This window comes from Plodia interpunctella, chromosome 11 (assembly GCF_027563975.2).
Source record: "Plodia interpunctella isolate USDA-ARS_2022_Savannah chromosome 11, ilPloInte3.2, whole genome shotgun sequence".
In the NCBI taxonomy this organism is placed as follows: Eukaryota; Metazoa; Arthropoda; class Insecta; order Lepidoptera; family Pyralidae; genus Plodia; species Plodia interpunctella.
The window spans coordinates 8758460-8778180 of NC_071304.1; the positions used below are offsets into that span (position 1 = coordinate 8758460).

The following is a 19721-nucleotide window of genomic DNA, read 5'->3' on the forward strand; positions in this document are numbered from 1 at the left end:
CGTCTATTTGCTTAAGATTTTATGATTTTGAGAATTATTTTCAGTTTATTTAAGATACACTAGAGTTTATAGTCATATACTGAATTATTATGACTGGAGAATTTAGTGGCCTTCGAAGTCAGGCAGGTGGTAAAACCAAAGGCCAAAATCTAATAATCTTCAAAATTTGAAGGTTAAGGAACTAGATTTTGCCACCGAAACGTTAAAGATGGGAAAATAAAGCACATGCTAATGAGAGAGATAATACCATAGATAAAATAAATATTTTTCTTTTATCTACGGAGAATACTTATCTATATCGCCACGGAGTATAACCTACTAATTCCATGATATTTCCATACTATCAGTATGTCAATAAATTAAAAATGTGTATTTTTGTCCTTCTTTCACGTCAAAACTGAGCAACGAACATGGAATTAGTAGGTACTATGAAGTACTTACTAAATCCCTTGCAACGAATCAATGTGATGTTTTGTGTGGAGACAATTAAATAAATAAATAAATAAATATATTAGGACACATCACACAGATTGAGCTAGCCCCAAAGTAAGTTCCAAACTTGTGTTATGGGATACTAACTCAACGATACTATATTTTATAACAAATACATATATAGATAAACATTCAAGGCCCGAATCAATCAGAAAAAGATCATTTTCCATCATGACCCGACCGGGGATCGAACCCAGGACCTCTCGGTTCAGTGGCTAGAACTTTACCACTGCGCCACGGAGGTCGTCAAAACCCAAAATTTGAAGTTTAGACAGTGGCATAAGCATTGAATTAGTGGGTACTCCGAAGTATCTACTGATTCCATGGGCATAAGCTATTTCACTAGGCAACGGCAAGTATTTAAATAAAACAAATTAAATTTCCCGTACACTCATTACCTTAGACACTCGATTATTTTCCCGAGTGCATGTAGGTACGTCAAGATTCATGAGCGTGTCTTCCACCGGCTTTTGTAAGGACGCGGTCGCATCGCGGCTGCTGTTGTTGAGAAAAAATACAATAGAAGACACAGAAAAGTCAATTATTTGCAAAAACTTTAGTACATTATTTACAATAAAAATAAATATATATATTGGATAAATCACACAGATTGAGCTAGCCCCAAAGTAAGTTCGAGATTTGTGTTATGGGATACTAACTCAACGATACTATATTTTATAACACATACATATATAGATAAATACCAAGACCCAGGTCAATCTGAAAAAGATCATTTTCCATCTTGACTTGACCGGGGATCGAACCCGGACCTCCTGTCGAGCAGTCTACACGAATAAGGCCACGAAGGTCGTTAAAATAAATGTGGTGTTAAAAGAAAAGTTAATCCTACATGTTTCACCATTCACGGGAATGCAAATTTAAAATAATATATAAATAAATAACTATATTAGGACAAATCACACAGATTGAGCTATCCCAAAAGTAAGTTCGAGACTTGTGTTATGGGATACTAATTCAACGATACCATATTTTATAAGAAATACATATATACATAAACATCCAAGACCCGAGTCAATCAGAAAAATATCATTTTGACCGGGGATCGAACCCGGGACCTCTGGGTTCAGTGGCAAGAACTTTACCACTGCGCCACCGAGGTCGCCGAAATTTAAATGGAGAGCAATGAGATATCATTTCTAATGGTGAAAGAAATTTTGAGATCGGTTACGGAAATTAAAAACAAGAGATATAACGAGAAAGCTGGTAACTTGATAGTAAGCAAATATCACTGTCCATGGACACTTAATTAAAAATTAATTAAAAATTTGACCCGAAAAAGCACGAACGTGTTGAATTAAAAAAAAACAATACACTAATAATAAAATCAGAGATTTCTTATTCCATTCATGTGTGAATATGCTACTTGTCGATAAGTGGGCTTCGAAAATTTACATCACTAGGACGCAGCCGCGTACCCCACTCGTCTGCCTTCCGTCCCGTCACATGAACTATGTTAGATAAATGGCAATAAGCCGTCTCTCCCGTTCGCTCCGTGAATACGCCCTAGGAAAGCGGTTTCATGTGAAGTTAACCAGTTGGTATCGTAATGTATGAATAATAATGAAGCTCTAGCAATGAATCGTTGTTCCATACGGTAATGATACTGCAATGCGTTGATCGACATTTTATTTTAAGGACCAGGCTTTTTGATAAAATATCATAATATAATCTGACAGATAAAATAACTGCTAGATAAATCTGGCTCTTGCGATTGACCAGTAAGCCCTATCTAACACTCGTGAAATACAATTTTTAACCATAACTGTTAGATATGTTGTATTTATGTGACTTTCGATCTTCGGTTATTATTGTCACTGTCGTTTGTATCCTAACTAATATTAAAAATGCTAAAGTAAGTTTGTTTGTTTATTTGTTTGGTTTGGTACATAGGGTACCTTTATTTTATTTTATTTTATTTTTTCTTTATTTATTATGTTGGGTACGTGTATGTAGCTACAGTCAATGTTTATTGTATAAGTAATATATCAATCGTAGTTATATATCTCCTTCCTCACTGTTAATATACACACACACCGTTCGCACACTGATTCAGGTCTCATCTGAAAATCAGTGTATCGCCCCTCTGGATGATATGTGTACTGAGATGGGCCTTTTTGTATTGCTGCAACACAGTACACTTGCTCAATTGTGCTATGTGAATACTGCGTTTTATTTTGTGTTTTTAGTCTGGTTGTGTATCGTGTTGTTGTTTTACAAATAAAGGTTTTATCTATCTATCTACCTTTCATCCCGGAAAAATGAATGTTCCCATGGGAAAATCACGCGGGTGAAGCCGCGGGCTAAAGCTAGTCGTCGTATCAAATTACTGATTTTCAGACGGACAGATAGTTGGAGAACTTGAGAAGTTTGGTGTCAGTTCACACAGAGGCACAGTGAATCGAAACGCGCAGACGGAGCCAATTCAAGAATTGCTGGCTTGATATCGTCAAGGATGTGCCTGCCAATGGTCTGACATCTAGGGATGCCGAAGGCTGATATGAAGTGAAGGAGAAATGAATGAGAATTTCACAATCAAGAAAAAACTGAAGAAGTCAGTTAAATACCTAGGTATACTAAACTAAACGCTACCGTGGGAATTTCGGGATAAAAAGTACCCTGTTTGTTATTCCAGGTTATTTTCTACCCGTATACCAAATTTCATAACAATCGGTCCAGTAGATAATGCGTGAAGAGATAACAAACAAACTTACTTTCGCATTTATAATATTAGTTGGGATTTTGAAACAATTCAATAAAAAATACGTGTTAAGTTTATTGTACGTTATTGTATTATTGTACCAAAATGCGAACACTGGGTTTTGGGGTTTCACAGTTCCGAATATGGCCAAGAACACGCGAAGTTGAGACAGACATTATATATGTACCAAAAGAAACGAGGTACTGTTACTAATGTAGCGACAATTTAAATAAAAGTGTGATCATTTCCATCTACCTGAACACCCTGAAGCGTCTATAAACAGTTCATGGTAGATTGAATACGCGCATTGGTGTGAAACATTCGCTGGTAGAATTGGCGGGAAAAAACAGTGGAGCGGCAAATCGAGTGGGCTCCCGCGGCCCGCGGTGACATTGCTAGGGTTAAGACAAAATGGTGGACTGACATTTTGTAACAATATAATATATTATATATATTTAATATTATGTACATCCTCGCAAACTTTCGCATTTGTAATATGCTACTAGCTGATGCCCGCGGCTTCGTTCGCATGACTGGGTACAATTTTGGGTAAGGAACCAAAATTATTAGAGAGATTTAAAAAATATTTACTTATACTAGGTACATTGAGGGTCTTTACTTCGGGTGCTGTTAAGTTATTCTGATAAATTATTAATAACATAAAAACTTTATGCCGACAGTTAGTTAATCTCTATGAATTCCATATCAGATTATAGTAGGATTGAATATATTTTTTGGTCGATTAGTACATTTATAAAGGCCGGTGAAGAAGGAATGAAAGCTTAAGGATTGTAAGGGAAACGCGTTTACGCGTCAACACAACGCAGCCAGCACACTTCCATAGCTAATTAATTTCGTAAACAAAAGACTCGTGCGGCGACTTTCGTGTAGGTAAGAGTTCACAGGTATCGATATTTATTTTATTTGCTTATTAATATTTTTTTAATTCCGATCTGATCCAGTCATTCTATCATGAATAATTTCATTCAATGCAACAGTTGTTAATGTAGAAAATATTTTTATTTTTATTGAAATTAAAATTAAAACTACTTATTATATTATATTATATACGAATAGGTATATTTTTAACTGATACCAAAACAAGATGAAGTATGGAAAATATGAATAAGTGCCCCATATGTTATTATTTATAAATACACTGAGAAAAATACACGAAACGCGAGTGTAGACAGTACCTTAAATTACTTTTATATGCTTCGTTGTTTCGTGCGACGAGTTGTCAACGTACCCCAATTATATACCAAAATAACTCGTGAAATTCAATATTTTTAAAAGGTTGGTTCTTGGACACACCTAAATAGATAAATTGAGTGAAACACTGCGAACTGAATTAAGTTACTTAATCGAAAGGAAAAAAAACCTGAAGGAAATCATCGTGGTGCACACTGGTTGAGAGTTTAAGTTCACTTGTGCGTATGCGATTATTTATCACTAGATGCGGTGGGTAGTCGTCAAAGTCATGTCAGATGCCTTTAGGCGACGTTAATAAAGCTGACACAACGTGACATAACGAAATAAGAGTTCAGCATGAATTAAAACCGTTGTGAAAATTTGGCTGGGATTAAGAAATGTGATATTTAAATATACCCAGCTAATTTTGTTCGCACGCCGATGAATAAAAAAATATTATCTTTCTTTAGCACCTAAGAAGCAAAGGAAAAACTTAACGCTGGTTATAAAATTTCATGGTTCAACACCTTCAGCATATAACCGAGAGTAGGTACCTCAGTCCAGGGGGACATAAAAATAAAATTCAAACGTCTAGAAACGTGACGGCCAAACAAAAGGTGAGTTTTATTACATTTCACGAACAGGCAATTTAGCCTGAACATTTTTAAAATACTGCAAACGGTCTTGTCTTTTGCTCATAAAAATTTCCATCACGTACTGGCCAGAAATCTTTAGGACGGTGCTTAAAAAAGAGTCTTCTGGCGGTGTTCTAGCTAGATTATCTATGGTTCTGTTTTTCAACTGTAATACTGGCCAAATGGCTATCCAGTTCGGTTTTCAAAATCAATTTTTAAATTAATGTAAAAATTACAAACATGTTTAACAATAGACTTTCTTTTATTTTCCCCATTTCAAGTATAATATAATATTTTGGGAATAGATTGGGAAAATAGGTACTAGGCACATTTCAAACTTTGATTTTATCATTCACATAGGTAATGTAGAAGACAAACCAGTGAACTAACAAATTGGGATTTACCAGAATACAATGTGTAACTTACGCATTTTATTTTATTTACAAATTAAAGTGGGTTTCCCCTAAGTTTTCCTGTTTATTTAGCGTCTGGTGTTACTCACTTACTTAACGAGGAAAACATTAAAGAAATAAGCTTAATTTACTTCTTAGAATGAAGTACTTAAAGACTACGAAGAAGAAAATATAAAGAATTGGCATTGGTGTAATATTTTTATTATTATTGTATCAATTGATGTAAACAAGAAACTTAAGAACATTGATTACATTATAAAAATGAGTGCAAGGGCGCTTATTTTAAATGAAATCTCTTCCTGTAGACTGTATGTGTATTCTGATTTCTGTTTCGATAGATATTGTAAATTTCATGTCGCCCATAATGGACTCTGTGGCCAAATTGCATTTTATTGTAAGTTGAAGTGCAGGCGACTATATTTCTATAATATAGTTGTGATCACGTAAAGCAGCTTAAGCTGAAAATGGCTTGAGCTGGGAGAATCTTCCAAGAATCAGGTTACCTGGGATCTCGTATATTATGAATCACATTTTATTTATAATAGACTTTAGTATATTATAAAGACGATTTAGTAATCCATGCCGTTTTGGGAGTGAAATAAAAACATAAAATTTAGACACATTATGCTGCTTCTACTCCTGCGCAGATTGTAAAAGTGAATCTGGCTAAGGCTGGAGATTTCTTCCATAGGTCATGGGCTAGCGAACTCTCTCTTATCTCCACATGGTACCGGTTGCATTCGGGGCTGTCTTGCCGCGAAACCCAGGGTAAGCGTAAAAATAACTTTAAAATTTTGAAGATTCAGCTGTAATTTTACAACCGACCTCAAATCTTTTACGCCCTGTAAAAATGACCATCACAACTCCAATTTCAGCTCGTAATTAAGCAAAGATATATATTTTTTCCACCTTTATTTCGTTTAGGCTTATAACGCCCAAACATCAAAATGTCCATGGGTTTTGAAAAGTCCAAATATCAGAATATTCGCATAAAATATTATTTATTTTTAAAATAACAGGAATAGAAGGAAAGTGTTATGCACTATACCATAAATAAATAGACAAAACTGATAAGTAAATATCATTGCATTATATAAAAAGAAGTTCTACTGTCGCATCTGTTTGTGTATACGAGTACGATAAATACGATAAACTCAAAAACCACTGGGCGGATTTTTGTATGGTTTTCACCAATAGATTCTTGAGGAAGGTTTAAAGTGTGTTATGGTTTTACCAGAGCGGGGCTAGAACAGGTCGCTAATTTAAGATAAATGTCATAAAAACAAGACGTATGTCAAAAGAACATTAATGAAATCGGTCGTAGATTTATAAAGCATTTTGAAACGGTTAGACATTTTGATAAGTTTACATTTTGGACCTGAACGCTTTATTCTGGGTTCGGTTTTAAGCCAGGTGTCCAAATGACTGATGGCCAGTGATATTTTGTTTTGTTTTCCTTCGTAGAGTTTTATTATGGGTAATTTATTTGTATGCTAATTATACCTCTAAAGATTATATTGTATTTAAAGCGATACAATTTATGTATATACCAGCGACATAAAAATACAAATACAGTTATAATTACGACTAATATAATTATGATATATTTGTATGAGATAATATAGTACAGTTAGGGACAAATAAATCTGCTTCCCCTGTAGTAGTGAGTTACTGAAGTAGGTACATAGCACCTTACAACAAAAATAAAACCATTGAATTAGTATATACTCCAGTACTTACTAAATCCATGAATAAAACATAAAGTTGCATGTCAAACGCTTGATGTTTTGACGATCTCGGTGGCGCAGTGGCTTGCCTCTGAACCGAGAGGCGTCATTATGGAAAATGATCTTTTTTTGATTGGCCCGGGTCTTGCATGTTAATCTATATTATATATTTAGAGTATTTAGAGTTATGGGTTATGGGTTATGTGGTAACCCATAACACAAGTCTCAAACTTACTTTGGGGCTAGCTCAATCTGTGTGATTTGTCCTATTATATTTATTTATTTAAGGATGATAAGCGTGAAGATGGAAGTAAAGGATTCCAGGAATAGAGGAAGACCTAAGAAGAAATGGATGGAGTGTGTCAAGGATAGTATGAACAGGGAAGGAGTATCAATGGATATGGCAAATGGCAGAACGAAATGGAAGGAACTTACATACTGTACCGACCCCACATGAGTGGGATAAGGTCGAGAAGAAAAAGAAGCGTGCCTGACAATTCGTGATGAGTGAGACGAAATAGTAGTAAGGCGGAGATAGCTCCGCCTTACTACTTTTTCTAGCTAGCAACGGCTGAGGAAGCAACCGGGAAAATGCTCAGATGAGATAGAGAGAGTACGTATTAAGTAATAAATGTTTCACCATCATAAATTCTAAGTTATTAACTCCCAATGCGGGGAAAATTCAATTTTCCACTGAGTACCCATCTCACGAGATTTACCGTCGCAACTTAAAGTCTTCTACTTAGTGAAGTTATCGCCAAGTTTCTTTGAACCGTTAATTACTTGAACTTAACACCTCAGTTGGACTGTCCAAGGATGAAAAATTGCGAACTTTAGAAGGAATTTAATTTCCTTTTTGAATTATATTAGTTCATCGTCATTAATCTTTATTAGAATTAGTTTATTAAATACTAGCGACCCGTCCCGGCTTTACGCGGGTAAAAACAATAAATTGTCGGGGTTTTATCGTGGGTTGGATAGTAAATAAGCACTAGGCAGTAGGTAGTAAAGTAAGTAATTATTATAAAAACATAAGACCCATATTGGGTCTGTTCTTATTATTTTATTTAATGTTTATAAATTTATCACGGCCACCCTCTCGCCTCGCTAGCTTGATCGTAATGTTTACGCGTCAAAGTGTTCGAGCGAATTTAGAATTTTAAAATTTATGACAGTAGATCCAAATGTGCCAGCGCAGGCGAAATACATCGAAAGAGATTCCAAACAAAGCGTAGCTGCGTTACAACATTATACACCTAAACCTACCTCAGGAACCACACTATCTATTGGTGAAAACCGCATGAAAATCCGTGCAGAAGTTTTTGAGTTTATCGCGACCAGACAGACAGACGCGGCAGAGGACATTGTTTTATAATATGTAAGGATTTGAGTTTGATTAGTTTAATGAGAGTGTACGGGTCGATTGAATTACTGCCAAATATTACTAGTATTATAAATACGATAGTTTATGAGGATGTATGTATATAGGTATATGTATAGTAGGTAGGCATGTTTGTTACTCTTTCACGCAAAATCTACTGGATGGATTGTTATGAAATTTGGTACACGGGTATAATATAACCTGGAATAACACATAGGGTACATTGTATTCAGAAATTCCCACGAGAGCTTGATATTAATATTTATTTACCAAGACAACTACCTAATTAATTCCTTACTGTTAAGTTCTAAGGAATGAAAATTAAGTAGATTGAAATAACGAAATATAAACGTTTGCTTATCATAGAAATGGCAAATGATACAGTATCTCGTTTTTATCGCTTATGGGGGTAGACAGAGTCGAAGTCCACGTTTAGATACATTGGATAGTTTAGATTATTGGTGGAAAACTGACAGTCCATCGCATATGGGACGACTCTCAATTTTACAGCCTTTTCCCTTGATTGCCTTTTACTTCTATGGAAATAATTAATTAAAACTTTATTGTATAACTTGAAAAATTATAAGTAATTTGGATAAAGTCAGTCTGATTGTTATTTTAATTAATTGTACTTCTTCTTCTTAGCGTATCGACACGAGTTCCACAGCGGCTAACTTTCCTCACATCTGAGTATTAAAATCTATTGGATAAGTTCTACGCAGCCTAAAATATAGATTTCAATTGTATACCTAGATTTTAATGGCCATCATATTTTATTTAATTATTTTTTTCCAAACTGAACATGTAAAAACTGAATGATCTCGTAATTAGAGTGCTGAAATAGATTCTATTTAAGATCGTAGTAGATAACTAAAGTTTATTTTATCTTTAATTAAATGTATAAATAAAAACGGAATTTGTTTGTTTGTAAACACTTTATTGCACGAAAAAAACACATACAAAGAAAGCAGTAAAATGAAAAAGAGACGCGCACAAAGGCGGACTTATTCCAGAAAGGGATTTCTTCCAGTCAACCAAGTATTTGAAAGGTTGTATTTAACGCACTAAATATGGTAGCGTAACGTAGGTAACGTTTGTTTGGATTAATACGACGATCTCGGTGGCGCAGTGGTAAAATGCTTGCCTCTGAACCGAGAGGTCCCGGGTTCGATCCCCGGTCGGGTCATGATGGAAAATGATCTTTTTCTGATGGACTCGGGTCTTGGATGTTTATCTATATATGTATTTGTTATAAAATATGGTATCGTTGAGTTAGTATCTCATAACACAAGTCTTACTTTGGGGCTAGCTCAATCTGTGTGATTTGTCCTAATTATATTTATTTTATTTAATACGACGTCTTGTTTACAATTAATTAATTGTCACCGTAATGTAATTTAAGAGCGAGGCCCTTGTCGGTGGTGTTCCTTCGATTGTTCTCTCTCCAAAGCCAACTCCTTCACTTCTTGATACGACACGAAACCCACTTTTTCTTTAGTTTATCTCCCCTTTCACAGTTCAGATGCTTTTGAAAGGTAACCTCAACGGTTGCATCAACAGCCCGCGATCCTTATTCAGGTCACAGCCAAGTTACGTGGCTGTACGAGTGCGCGGGTCTTTGGCAAGTTTAAAAAATAATAAACAAGGATGATGTGTCAAAGTCAAAGATGACAGAACAAAGTATTTCTTGTGAAGAAGACAATTAATAGATATGTTTTGAACGTTATTCATTTATAAAACGTGTACTTTAAAAGAAAAAAAAAGGAATATTACTGTTTAATTTTTTTATTACATTTCTCTCCACGGTCTTCGATTGATTGTACAGTCAACAGGACATCAAACTACCCAAATTCGTTGTAATCTCGCCGCTATTACCGAGTCATAGAGGTTCATGCAGGGGAACTTGATGTGCTGTTGACTTGCTGACTGTATTAAAACTATATAATGTCGACGATTTTAACTTTACGAACCAATATTCAGTTTGCCTGATTGAAGAGACACAAACAATGCAAGTTAAATAAAAGCATTCAGCAGACCGTTGAAAAAGCTCGGAAACTTCCAGCTTTTTAAGCTGAACAAAGTGCAACATGATATACGCGGTAGCAGAGCGGCGCTGCACTAAGTGCAGTGTCTTCTGCATAATATTGCGCTTTACTTGTTGTAATGTGGAAAGAATGCTTTGTCAAAGCGAGTATGGAAACTGGGAAGAGGTTTTTTTTATGAGAATTTTGTATGTTACTTATGTATAATTTTTATTGACTCTAATTTATTATTATCGATATTTTGGGTTCTAAGCACCGTATCGCGATGAAACCTAGACCAGATTTTAAGTTAGGGCTTCGGCTATACAACTGTAAAACAGTATTAAATTTCATCCAGTAGTTTTTGCGTGATGCGCGAATGAAAATACAGACAGACAGACAAAACTTCTAAAAAAAAATGTTTTGCCTTCCATTAGTTTCAGAAAGACATTATTAGATACATAGATAATTATTTTTCTATGACAATTTTTATTATTATAAAAATAGCTAAAAAGACTATATTTAGTAAAAAGTCTTTTTTAGCTATTGCTTTCACAGCAGTGCATAAAAAAAGCAAAAACAGAACATATCAACAGATAGAAAAATATCTTAAGATGGAAGTATATTTTTCAAGACAACAAGTACCATAAAACATTCGTAAAGACATCGCACACCACTGGGACTGCATCGGTAGTGCATCTTTAGATCACGGATTAAAGGAGATGTAACAAGATTGTTTTACAAAAATATCAATTTTGCCCCAAGAGATGCGTGACAGAAATCCATGTCCGTGCTGTAAACCGTTGAGGATTCCCTCGTTGGGAGCCAATCCTCATGCTCATGCTTATATAATAGTAATGTATTATCATGGAAACTGAAGCGACGTGGGAAATTTAAAGTCTGTAGTACAAGTCTAAGTAGGTGAAATTCAAAGATTTGATTACAGATAGACAAATATACAGTACGTAAGTTTATTATATTAATATTTATTCCATAGTTTCTGGTATCTTTCATCTGTGGCCCTCAGAGAAGCACTTAAACAACACACTTGATGGCCAGACACCAGTCCATTGTTTCAAAATGCATACATTTTTATTTAACGACGCCTTTTCAGAATGAAAACATACATATAACAACACTTTATTTAATGAAACGTTATACACAACTAAGCAAATTGTATTATGATGGTATGATTGTCTAGCTATTATGGTAATAATTTAAAAATATCATATATCGAGAATTTCCTGTTTTGAGAAATAATCCTCTCCTATGATATTTTGCGAATATGTTTTACTGCGATTGATTGTAATATCCGAATCAACATTCAAAAGACAGAATAATGATTTACATTACAATTGCTTTTAACCCAAAGAAGGCTATGGTAGAGAAAAATCATGAAAAAATACGTTTGAATGGAAAAATAGAAAAGGTTAACAACCGTTTCGTTTCGATGAGGGTTAAAAACATTTTCGCATTGGTACCTACGGTAATGCATCTAAAAAGCACTTGAGGCGAGATAGAATTGTTTCAAATGCAGGTATTATTTCAAAAACGGTTTTTGTTCAATGGAATTTTATAACAGTTCTACGATTAGAGTATGAGTTACTGCTATAAGTATCCTTTTCGTTTTAACTGGATAAATGCAACGTGGAATTATAAAATAAATATTATAAAATCCATACTGATATTATAAAAGCAAGTCTGTCTGTTCCGCTTTCACGGCTAAATCGCTGGACCAAGTTTGAAGAAATTTGGTATGCATGTAGTTAAAGACAACGTAGGCCAAAAATCAACCTCTTAATGAATCTGTTCCGCTATCGCAGATAAATTCAAGCGGGCGAAACAGTTATAGTTTTTTGAATAACTTATATTGTACCGAGCGTGTGGTTCTATAGATTTGGACCTTTCCATATTATATCGACTAAGAATCACACAGCCTAGGCAGCTGATAGACAACAATAGCATTCTCAAGGAGGGTCGACAGGTGGCCGGTTGTAAAATCACAGCCAAATTTCATAATTTTAATGGTTTCGCGAACCCGAACCCCACGGGGACTATTCCCGGTTTTGTTATATTGTACATACTGTATTACAATATGTACAATATAATTCATTATTATTAAAATCCAAATCATAGTGTATACCAATATAATTTCATCTATTGGAGCCTTGTGTACTGTTAAATATTTGTTCTTAATTATAACTGGTTAGCAACATAATAATGAAATTTCATTGGAGAAGTGTTTGATGAATCATTATTATTAGGAGCCAAGTTACTAGTTTAAAGCGGGTGTGACTATCATTATCTTTTGACGTAATGATAAAGTCAAAAAGCGTTAAATTCGAAAATTAGACTTTCACTGGCACTTTTCATGTCAAATTGTAATTGACGACCTCCGTGGTCATGGTCATCACGCCGGACTGCTACACTGGAGGTCCCGGGTTCAATCCCGGTCAGGTCAAGATAGAAAATGAACTTTTTCAGATTGGCCTGGATGTTTTATTATTATATATGTATATGGTATAAAATATAGTATCGTTGAGTTAGTACTGCATGATTTGTCCATACATATTTATTAATTACTAGATGTTGCCCGGAGGCTTCACTTCCGTAGGAATTTTGAGATTAAATATAGCCTATAGCAATCTTGGATAATGTGGCTTTGTAATGGTGAAAGAATTTTTGAAATCGGTTCGGTAGTTTCGGAGATTACCCGCCTCAAACATAGGAACTCACAAACACTTACCTCTTTATAATAATAGTAGATTTATTTATTTGTCCAAAAGAAACACTACTTGGATTTCGAAACGTCCACTGCTGAAAAGAAATGCCGAAAGAAACTAATTTGAACAGTGTTGGTCCCTATCATGCAGTAACCGAAGAAGAGAACGTAAAAATAATAGTTTCATAAAATCTGACTGTGATTTCACAACTCAGCTCTCTTTGGTTGCATATGTATCCCTTGTTCGCCTCGTACGAAATCCACAGGAGAATATGGAGTAACCAATATCACATGAGACTCGGGAGGGTTATATCTCAGGGTAGGACGTAGTATAGTTATATATTTATTATATAAGAATAGGACCTAAAAAGAAAATACAAACAATTATTAGAAAATCACTATCACTATTAATGTTTAAATTACTTCCCAAAAGAAAAATTACCCGATAGATATATAGAGATATCTTAAATATTATTGATGTTAGTTTTTTAAAATATATATAAGATACCTTTAAATACTTTGTTTGTGGTGACTCTGAAACTTGAGCAGGACTGCGTCAACAAATAGGAAATGTAAAAAGAATTTGAGTTATGTTGTGTTGTGTGTAATGTGTTGTGTGCCAACACAAACGAAACAGGTTTAACGTGATGACAAAGTTACACTATAAGCTGTCCACTGTACGCTTGTCTATTCAACAAAAATCCTTCAGTTTTATTAAAATAAATAAACGTAACCCGACATGATAGTGAAAATATTTGTCCACGTCTAACAGTCTCTTAACTCTATGTTCATCACAGATCAATGTATGCATCTATACTTATCAAAATATCTTGAACGCACGAAACGTTACTAACAACGTTGTTTATCAAAATCTCCCGACGTACGAACAGCTTCCTATCGGTCTAGTTTTAAAAAATATCACGAAACGCAACTCAATTGAAATTTTATTAGAATACTGGACGCACGAAAAGCTACCTACCGTAATTACAGTTTTTTTTTCTTAATTCGTAAAACGCACCAAATGCGAGGTTGTTTACAAAAAATTTAGACGCACGAACCGGCTACTAGACCACAAAATGGGTCATGGATATAGTGCATTAGTTTATGACTTGCTCCACGACTCATGTTCCGATGCTATTCCCTATGAATGGTTTAGAGATATTTCATCAAATTACTCTGAGAATAATTGATGCCTCACTGTTCATTTATTGCTTATAGTTCAGGTCCCAAAGGTTCAATTATGTTTAATTTGTTTCAAGTTGCTTCTAAAGTAATTACGTAATGGAACGTTAGCGTTCAGAACTAGTCATCTTAATCAAATCGATTAACGAATTCCCATTAAACTGAAGATATTTAAAATAGGTTTATTTTTTCCATTGTTTTAAAAATAATTAATGGTTATCGAATGAAGAAGACATAAAATATGTGTTGTGCTAAAACACGATTGTTGTAACCATAGATAATATAAATATATTTTAACTTATTATATTTTAACCATAGATAAAATAAATATATTTTATCTATGGTTGTTACACTGTGTTGTGGTAACTTTCGAGCAAATAATAGAATTTCGATATTCACATAACCATGGCATCGGTGGAGAATGTTGATGTGTAATATAATTTTGGTAAATTGTTACTTATATGAAATACTAGATGCGCCCTGGGGCTTCGCTCCCGGGGAAGCGAATTGGGAGTTTTGGGATAAAAAGAAACATATATTATACCCGTATACCAAATTTCATAACAATCCAATCAGTAGATTTTCGTGAAAGATTAACAAATATACATCCTCACAAACTTTCCCATTTATAAAGTAACAATACACGAACAATACATAAGGTAGGTAGCAAATTAAAAAAGAAACCTGAAGATAAGTGATTAACCATTTTATCAAACAACAAACATATTTATAAACAAACAAGGTAACAAATTTACAAATAAAAAACTGATTTAAAAGATAAATGATTTACCGCATTTTTTATTCGCTTGCTATTCTAATTTCTGTGATATTCTTTTCTTCTTCTTCTTCTTCTATTTGTAAACACATTAATGAACAAAACAAGTCATCTAGTGTGCAGGTTTTCTTATAATGTTATGAAGACTCACACACTACACTCATACACGAATCAGAACCGAATACAGGCCGTTGGCCGTACCTATGCGACGCTGCTTCCATCCATCAAAGTCACGTTTGCTGGAATATACGTCCTTCGTCTACATGCTTCACCTTGCCAACAAAACAGCGTCGAGCTCGCTTACTTTTGTTGTCAATACGAGGTATCAGAGGACGTTCCCTAGCTGGCCTCCCAGCGACCGCTACCTTACTCATACACTAGTCAGATTGGTATACAAATTCAAAAAGTGCAAAATTCTACTTCAATTCAAATTTTTAGTGAGAATTTGATTGTGCTTTGACAGAATGTATGCTCTGAATCACTTAAAAAAATAGCATAAAAATTCGTTTCGTAGTTTGTCGCGTTTGTTGGACACAGAGATGGTGGATTTTTTATATATATGTCAGTTGAAACGCCATGAAACCAGGGAGTGACATCTCGTTATGATTATAGTAAAATCTAAATATAAAAATAAGTAGGTCATGGCAGACGGTACGTTTATGAAATAAGTGAAAAGTAATGCGATCCGCAACTGTTTTTATACAACTCATTAAATACAATGTTTATAATAAATTAAACCTATCTAGAAATAAAACATTAATTGCTTTTCATTATAAATAATTATTTAGAATTTAATTACATCATATATAATAATAATAAAGTTATTAATTAAAAATCTCAGCAATGGTAAGTTAAGTTATAGTAATTATTATTTTTAATAAATTTCACGATTAGATTTTTTTTCTTCGGTAAATAAATAAAAGATATACTTCGACAAATAACAAAAAATCTTCCAAAAACCTATTCTCACAAATGGTTGAGGTGTTTGACTAGTAGGATTGAGATAAGTCAAAGAAATTTTTTTCAATCAAGATAGCATTACTAAAGGACATAAGAAACTACCTTCAGTCGAATTTCAAACGTCTCGACTTAATCACAAATGTTTTCTAAGTATGTATTGATCTATTATAATAAACCTTTTGTAGAAAAATAATATACTCCAAATGCAGTGCCAGGATTCCAAAAACCAGCAATGGTTACATTATTTCTAGAACATATTCCGTTTTTATACTCCTTGTACGTATCGCAGTTGTGAGCCAGGAACATCTCTGGGTGCCCAACTGTCGCAGTGTACATATTAACGCAAGTCTTGTGATTACATCTGGCTGCTTTACTAGAGTCGAATATTCCAGGGATATAAGGAGTGTTACAGTTTGGTTGCACAGCCCCGTTTTTATTCACAAAAAAGTCTATGTCACCTAAGACACTAGCAGTTCCCAACATACCGGCGTTGCAATGGTATACTTCAACATATTCAGCTACACCTGATCTTATTTGTTCATGAGTGAAACTGTTTGAGAAGCAAGGTCCGGCTGGATCCAATGCTGTGATCCTTGATATTTTTACACCAGTTTTACTCATAAAAGTTTCACCTGTATGTGCCAACATTTGACTTCCCAAACTGTGGCCGATACAATGTATGTTCTTTGCATTAATTCCACCTTTCTGTAAATCGGAGAGCATCAGCCCGATTTCCTTACCAATATAGTAGACGTATCTCACGGATCTTTCGTAACTTTTCTTCCTTCCCAAATTGTCGTTAGTATATTGGGAATGATCGAATATAATCAGGTAACTATTTGGGTAATTCCTAAATGCATCTCTGATTTTCTCTTCGGTGTTTTTAGTAATTTTTGATCGGAATCCAGGATTGAAGATGATGAGTTTTTTATTTTTGTCTAGATTAGGAATTTCGAGGATACCCTTAGCGGCGTCCTTGATTGGGTATGTGTCTGTGAAGTTTTTGGAGAAATCGTAGAAGTACGCGTCGACCTGGCTGACGTCCAGATCTAGGTTCCTATCATGGATACCTGGAAGAAAAGAGCAATGTCAATTATTAATCAATTAATATATAAAGAACTATCATCGCCAATACTTCACGCGTCTATTGAATTGCGTGTTGCTATAAAATCAAAATGCACACAAACAAGAATAAAAACATGGTTTCTTAAGAATACAGACAATGTTCTAATTAACACTTCATCAAATCTTAATCATCGCAATTTTCATTGTGTATTACAATATATATTTTTTTATTTAAAGTGTATTGTACTCAAAAATACATTTCATTATATAATGGCACATTAATTTCGATTGCCTGCCAGTTTATTTTCGGGACATTTGGCGATGGTGATGTGATGTAGAGCTATCATTACGCAATGATGCACTTTGTGTCATTTTAAAAAGTGAGGTTGTTTTTGGTTCCCGCCTTCCATTACCTACATAATTTGTCACTTCGTCACACAAAGTTGGTAAATGACTTTAAAAATAAATAGTCAAATGTATTGTATGTTTTTTTTAAGTAGCCGTGTCTGTAGCTGCTAATTTATAGAAGTGGTTTACCACCATTAATTTTCGTACATCGAAATATGTATATTAAAATTTTCGGTGACCGCGCGTGTAACTCGAAAGGTCTACGTTAAAAGATGGAAATACAGTCCGTCCGTCCGACGGAGGGGCTCGAGATTTAATACATTTCTGGTCACCCATACCGCGATTGACCATTGGAAAAGTTTCTTAACCAGCACTATCGCGGGCCGAGTGCACGACCCTTGATACCATGGAGCGCCTGAATAGTAGGTTACTAAAAGGAAAGCGCCTACACTCGATCAAGTCATTTTAAAATTGAACATTATCATATGATTATCATCTAACCCGTTACTTCCGTTGTTATATTTGCAATAATGGAATGTGACTGTTGTCGCGTTTAGTGACCTTGACTTAACTACTATTGTAATGTGGTAGATAGGTACCGTTATGAAAATTGGAAAAAAATCTTCTTTTTGAGTATGTTAATTCCCTTTTTTCCACTCGATTCCCGCAGGATTCGGTCAGAAAATCTGATAGATAATGGCCTTAATAATGGCGCTTTTATTATATATTATTAAGACGACAACTCCGCGGGGTGCAGCTAGTATAAATATTATAAATGTGAAAGTGAGTTTGTTTATTATTATTTTATTGTAACAAAGATATGTTATAAATATATACAAACATTTATATATCTCACTCAATTAAACACTGATAGATGCCAAAACCATCCATATCCAGGATAATTTATGGATTAAATTGGGTTGCACCGTCATTTTGTCAAATATCAGCGGCGCGCAGGTCAAAACCAACATCAAAGTTGACTGGTGCAACTTGCCCTTTAGTTCCAATATCACTATAACTCAGTGAAAAAGAGCACTGACCGACATAGGGTCGTAGCGAGGCCGTGGGTTTGGTTCCCGATTGAGTACAGAAGTTACTATATAATTACATTTTGAATTTAGTTATAAAAGCATAATATACATATTTTCCGGTTCTAAACCTCAATAAAATTTAAACAATTTTGCGTCAACTATGTGCGTATTCAAAAGTGAAACATCGAAAGTAAAAATATACTTAATAACAGTCTTAAAACTAGGTAAATGTGTCAGAGAATTTGCATAACAATATTTGCTTTTAAGGAAAACAGTTTGAGAATGTCAGTTTACTGTAAATTAATTACGATTTTAATATGTATAAGTATGAATGTACAAACAAAAAACTTACATTTGACATAACGAAAAGACAGGTGCATAGGTCCATATTTTTCAAAATCGCCAGGACCCCAGCAAGAAACTGCACCAAACAAAAATATAACAAAATAGAAGTACATTTTCATTCAACTGATTGAATGAAATGAGGCAGAATCACCTTCACTTGTAGCGTTAATTCTACCAGTGACGTCGCTAGGCGTGTAAACGGTAACGCTCTGTACACACAACTGCAGTAATGTTGTGTTGTTTAAATTATTCGTCAAACATGTTGTTTTGTTTAATCGAGAAACAAAACAAATGACGAATGGTATATTTTCTTCTATAGAAATTCAGGAAACCTTAGATTTCAGATTGTTGGAACACCAACATTAAAAAGTTTGTTTTTTTTTTATATTTAATTTTTTGGTTACGGCAACATTGTCTGTATCGAATTTTTTCTCTCTTGTTCGTTTTCCCTCCAATAAACGGTCACGTTTCTCCGTAGCTCCTGGATTTTTATTTTTACCAGCCTAAATCTACAGTCCGCTAATAATTCATATTTTACATTTTTATTCACAGATAACGTTTAAACATACAGAATGACAAAGATAATAATAACATAACACAGCGACCAAAATCGGAAATGCCTAAGTCTTTCTCTTCCTTTTTTATTTTTTCCTCTCTTGTTTCTCTTGTCAAATTCATTCGACAGCAGTGACGCCCCGTCGAAATACACACACT

At 34.4% G+C, this 19721-nt stretch overlaps 1 protein-coding gene across 1 annotated transcript; it reads right to left on the minus strand.

The window, feature by feature from the left end:
* Nucleotides 1–15174: 15174 nt before the first annotated feature.
* LOC128673818 (lipase member I-like) lies at nt 15175–19212 on the minus strand. The gene is made up of 2 exons (XM_053751937.1): nt 19015–19212; nt 15175–17288 (listed from the first exon to the last, which is right to left on the minus strand). Exons 1-2 carry the CDS (start codon nt 19124–19126, stop codon nt 16384–16386), a joined length of 1017 nt encoding a protein of 338 aa, XP_053607912.1. The 5' UTR covers nt 19127–19212; the 3' UTR covers nt 15175–16383.
* Between the last annotated feature and the right edge of the window lie 509 nt (nt 19213–19721).

Bases quoted from the DNA above. Each gene is read 5' to 3' on its own strand.
- LOC128673818 (XM_053751937.1), bottom strand. From the start codon at position 19,126: ATGAAAATGTACTTCTATTTTGTTATATTTTTGTTTGGTGCAGTTTCT. The intron at 17,289-19,014 runs GTAAGTTTTTTG...CTTTTCTTCCAG, and splicing joins GTCTTTTCGTTATGTCAAAT to GTATCCATGATAGGAACCTA.